The following is a 5,597-nucleotide window of genomic DNA, read 5'->3' as shown; positions in this document are numbered from 1 at the left end:
GAGATCGAGACCATCCTGGCCAACAGGGTCAAACCCCGCCTCTAAAAAAAAATACAAAAATTAGCTGGGCAAGGTGGTGCATGCTTGTAATCCCATAATCCCAGCTATTCAGGAGGCTGAGGTAGGAGAATCGGTTGAACCTAGGAGGCAGAGGTTGTAGAGAGCTGAAATCTCACCACTACAGCCTGAGCAACAGCAAGAGACTCCGTCTCCAAAAAAAAAAAAAGAACTGCCATATGATCCAGCAATTCCACAACTGGGCGTACAGCCAAAGGAAAGGAAATCAGTCGGCTGAAGAGACATCTGCACTCCTACATTTACTGTGGCACTATTAACAATAACCAAGATATGAAATCAACTTGTGTGCCCAACAAGAGATGACTGGATACAGAGAACGTGGTATATACACACCATGGAATACTAGTCAGCTTTGATGGAGTCTCGCTCTGTCACCCAGGCTGGAGTGCAGGGTGCAATCTTGGCTCACTGCAACCTCCACCTCCTGGGTTCAAGCAATTCTCCTGCCTCCACGCCTGTGGCTGGGACTACAGGAATGCGCCACCACGCCCGGCTAATTTTTTTTTATTTTTAGGAGAGACAGGGTTTCACCACGTTGATCAGGCTGGTCTTGAACTCCTGACCTCAGGGAATCCACCAGTCTCAGCCTCCCAAAGTGCTGGATTATAGTCATGGGCCATTGAGCCCAGCCTCAGCTATTCTTTTTTTTTTTGAGACGGAGTCTCACTCCGTCACCCAGATTGGAATACAGTGGCGCAATCTCCGCTCACCGCAAGCTCCGCCTCCAGGTTTCACGCCATTCTCCTGCCTCAGCCTCCTGAGTGGCTGGGGCCCTATGTGCCTGCCACCATGACTGGCTAATTTTTTGTATATATATATATATATTTTTTAGTACAGAGGGGGTTTCACTATGTTAGCCAGGATAGTCTCGATCTCCGGACCTTGTGATCCACCCGCCTCAGCCTTCCAAAGTGCTGGGATTGCAGGCGTGAGCTACAGCGCCCGGCCGGCTATTCTCTTTTTTTAAAGTGAAATCCTGTCATTTGCAGCAACAGGAATGGAACTGAAGACCATTATGTGAAGTAAAATAAGCCAGGCACAGAAGGCCAAGTACTGCATGTTATCACTCATATGTGGGAGCTAAAAAGTGGATCTTGTGGAGGTACAGAGTAGAATGAGAGATACCAGAGATGAGAAGGGTATATGTGGTGGGGGATTGAAGAGAGTTGGTTAACAGGTACAAACATACAGCTAGACAGAAGTTCTAGTGTTCCACAGCACCATGAGGCGGCAATAGTTAACAACTGATTGTATATTTCAAAATAACTGTAATATTTGAAATGTTGACAACACACAGAAAGGATACATACTGGAGGTGACGGATACTCTATATATAAAGACCTCATTGCCGGGCGCGGTGGCTCAAGCCTGTAATCCCAGCACTTTGGGAGGCCGAGACGGGCGGATCACAAGGTCAGGAGATCAAGACCATCCTGGCTAACCTGGTGAAACCCCATCTCTACTAAAAAATACAAAAAACTAGCCGGGCGAGGTGGCAGGCGCCTGTAGTCCCAGCTACTCGGGAGGCTGAGGCAGGAGAATGGCGTAAACCCCGGGAGGCAGAGCTTGCAGTGAGCTGAGATCTGGCCACTGCACTCCAGCCTGGGCGACAGAGCGAGACTCCGTCTCAAAAAAAAAAAATGGCCTCATTGCCGGGCGCGGTGGCTCAAGCCTGTAATCCCAGCACTTTGGGAGGCCGAGACGGGCGGATCACAAGGTCAGGAGATCAAGACCATCCTGGCTAACCTGGTGAAACCCCATCTCTACTAAAAAATACAAAAAACTAGCCGGGCGAGGTGGCAGGCGCCTGTAGTCCCAGCTACTCGGGAGGCTGAGGCAGGAGAATGGCGTAAACCCGGGAGGCAGAGCTTGCAGTGAGCTGAGATCTGGCCACTGCACTCCAGCCTGGGCGACAGAGCGAGACTCTGTCTCAAAAAAAAAAAAAAAGACCTCATCATTACACTCCATGCACATAAGAGTATCACATGTACCCCATAAATACTGCAAACCGCATGTTTCAAGAGAGACACACAGATACATTTCAACACTTGGAATAAGGACGGCTCCTTCCACTGCAGTCTATTTTCATGAGGCTGATTCTCCAAACTCTTCACTTGACTTCTCCTCCTACCTGCGGCATTTTTTCAGGCTCCACGGTTCTTCTCAGATCTGAGTTTTTCTGAAATCCCCTCAAAACAAACATTTGCACAAAATCTGAAAAACCACAAAACCAAAGTATTTATGAACATCATGGTCTCCAAGCAACTGTGAATGGCACAGACCACCCACTTCAGAGGAGCACACGGCTTGGGCCCACCAGGACCCCTGTGAGCTGCTCCTAGCCTGAGAGGAACCCTGCAGAAGTTACTGCTCACCTGACCACAGCCACACTAGCCTTCACAAGACCCAATCAGAACCCTTAGATGAGCCAGATGCTTTCCTGTTGCAGTTCTATTTGAAAGGGAACAAATTTATAGGAAGATTTTTTTCCTTTTTTGTTTTGTGAGACGGAGTCTCCCTCTGTCGCCTGGGCTTGAGTGCAATGGCGTGATCGCTCTCACTGCAACCTCTGTCTCCCTGGTTCAAGCAATTCTCTGCCTCAGCCTCCCAAGTAGCTGAGATTACAGGTGCCCGCCACCACGCCCAGCTAATTTTTGTATTGTTAGTAGAGACGGGGTTTCACTCTCTTGGCCAGGTTGGCCTTGAACTCCTGACCTCATAATCCACCCACCTTGGCCTCCCAAAGTGCTGGGATTATTGGCATGACTCACCGTGCCCAGCCCAATTTTCTTCTCTTAAATAAAATGGTTTCCAAGGAAGGTCTCATGGATTCTCTCGCCCACCAATCTCCAAGACTAGAGGACTAGAGGGATCCAGAAGCATCCTATTCTCAGGAATGTGATGAGCGAGGAAAGGGATTCTCAGCTTTTTAAAAATTAAGATCAAAAGGACTGAAATCCGAAATATTTTCTAACTTTGATTTAAACTTAACCTATCTGGGACCAGGTCATAGTAGCTCAGGAATGCTAAGTCGCTCATGCCACCAAAAAGCTTTAGGAAAAAGGAAAAACCCACAAGCTACCTGTACAGATCAGTTTCTCATCAATTTTTTTTTTTTTTGAGACAGAATCTGGCTCTGTCGCCCAGGCTGGAGTGCAGTGGCGCAATCTCAGCTCGTTGCAAGCTCCGCCTCCCGGGTTCACGCCATTCTCCTGCCTCAGCCTCCTGAGTAGCTGGGACTACAGGCACCCGCCACCACGCCGGGCTAATTTTTGTATTTTTTAGTAGAGACGGGGTTTCACCGTGTTAGCCAGGATAGTCTCGATCTCCTGACCTCATGATCCACCCGCCTCAGCCTCCCAAAGTGCTGGGATTACAGGTGTGAACCATCGCACCCAGCCTAATTTTGTATTTTTAGTAGAGACGGGGTTTCACCGTGTTAGCCAGGATAGTCTCGATCTCCTGACCTCATGATCCACCCGCCTCAGCCTCCCAAAGTGCTGGGATTACAGGTGTGAACCATCGCACCCAGCCTAATTTTTATTAGTAGGCATCATTTGTAGTGGGATGGGTCTCCCAGCAGGTGTCCCTGAGAACCCAAATATCCCAGAGAGGATATGAGAACTCACCAAGGAAAAGAGTCTCATCACTCAAACACAGCAGGCAAAGAGCCGGAAATTTAGCTTAAATGCACCTTAGAGATGGGTGGTGGGGCAGCTCTCTAGAGCTGTCCTGCCGCCATCCAGGAGTGCACTGACTGTAAGTCCTGACAAACCCAACTACTCGTCAAGCTGGACTGGTCCGAGCCATTCTCCAGTCTCTCAGCACCTTCTTAGTTTGTGGGGGAATATTACAGTCCCAAGTTTTTCTCGTAATATCATTCCTCAGGAAGGTCAGGCATGGTGGCTCACGCCTATAATCCCAGCACTTTGGGGGGCCGAGGCGGGTGGATCACGAGGTCAGGAGTTCAAGAACAGCCTGGCCAACCTAATGAAACCCCGTCTCTACAAAAAATTAAAAAAAAAAAAAGTTAGCCAGGCATGGTGCCACATGCCTGTAGTCCCAGCTAGCTACTCACGAGGCTGAGGCAGGAGAATCACTTGAACCTGGGAGGCGGAGATCGCAGTGAGCCGAGATCATGCCATTGCACTCCAGCCTGGGCAACAGAAGGCGACTGTCTCAAAACAAAAAAAAAGGAACTACTGGCAAAGCAGGGGTCTGCTGCTTCAGAGGGCAGAAGCAGCTGCGGTCACTCTATGGGAAAGGTGCATGGAAACACTTAAACACACGCCAATGGGCCAACTTACTATTTCCACACCAGTCAAGTTAAATGTGAACCCACAACAGGCTAAGACTGGGAGCCGTGTCCACAGGGAGCCTCTCCCCATGGCCACAGGGAGAGAGGCTGTTCTGCCTCCCAGAGCACTTGAGAGCAAAAGGTATTATCACAGATCAAAATGAGTTTTACCCAAAAACCCGTGTCTTGTCATGAACGCACCAGAAAGCATGGCCCTGGCGACGTCGGCATGCTGGCAGGATGTTTCTATCTGTTCACAAAGGCAGCACAGATTCCTGAAGAGCCATGCTCCCACGGCATGCATGTCGGGATGGCTGGAGACACACACAGAGGCAGACATATGGCTCAACTCAGTCCCATCATCAGGGGATTCAGCTGAGCCATGTCTCAATTTCTTTTTTTGAGACAGTTTTTTGCTGTCACCCAGTCTGGAGTGCAGCAGTGCAATCAGAGTCACTGCACCCTCAACCTCCCAGGCTCAAGCAATCCTTCCATCTCAGCCTCCTGAGTAGTTGGGACAACAGGTGTGGACCACCACGCCCAGCTGGAGGTCTTACTACTTTGCCCAGGCTGGACTCACACTCCCAGGCTCAGGAGTCCCACCTTGCCCTCCCCAAGTGCTGGATGACTGGTGTGAGGCGCTGCGCCCAGGACGACCGGTGTAAAGCGTTGTGCCCAGGCTCAGGTCATTTTCTAATTTCCCTTTCGACTTCTTTGACCCATTATGTTGTTCAGCTTCCAAATATTGTGGATTTTCCCAATTCCCTTATGTTGCTGATTCTAATTAAATTCATTTGTGGTTAGAGAACACATTTTGAATGATTTCAACCCTTCTAAATGTATTCCTGTTTGTTTTATGGCCTGAACCTTTTTTTTTTTCCTTGAGACAGTTTCACTCTTGTCATCCAGGCTGGAGTGCAATGGCACAATCTCAGCTCACTACAACCTCCGTCTCCTGGATTCAAGCGATTCTTCTGCCTCAGCCTCCTGAACAGCTGGCATTACAGGCACCTGCCACCATGCCCGGCTAATTTTTGTAATTTTAGTAGAGACGTGGTTTCACCATGTTGGACAGGCTGGTCTTGAACTCCTGACCTCAGGTGATTCACCTGCCTTGACCTCCCAAAGTGCTGGGATTACAGGCGTGAGCCACCACAACTGGCCTTGGCCTAAACCTTATGCTCTATCCTGGGGACGACTGTTCCATTTCAACTTATGAATA

At 49.3% G+C, this 5,597-nt stretch overlaps 1 protein-coding gene across 1 annotated transcript in view; it reads right to left on the bottom strand.

Moving 5' to 3' along the window:
- The window catches only part of FANCA (Fanconi anemia, complementation group A), a 77,381-nt gene that overhangs the window by 66,654 nt on the left and 5,130 nt on the right, over positions 1–5,597 (bottom strand). Inside the window, exons 4-5 of the mRNA XM_011927977.1 lie at positions 4,577–4,689; positions 2,210–2,292 (exon numbers count right to left, since the gene is read on the bottom strand). Of these exons, the coding sequence (XP_011783367.1) occupies positions 2,210–2,292; positions 4,577–4,689 (196 nt within the window). The remainder of the gene's footprint in view (positions 1–2,209; positions 2,293–4,576; positions 4,690–5,597) is intronic.

This window comes from Colobus angolensis, unplaced genomic scaffold, assembly GCF_000951035.1.
Source record: "Colobus angolensis palliatus isolate OR3802 unplaced genomic scaffold, Cang.pa_1.0 Scaffold76, whole genome shotgun sequence".
In the NCBI taxonomy this organism is placed as follows: Eukaryota; Metazoa; Chordata; class Mammalia; order Primates; family Cercopithecidae; genus Colobus; species Colobus angolensis.
This window is presented reverse-complemented; position numbering and strand designations above follow the sequence as displayed.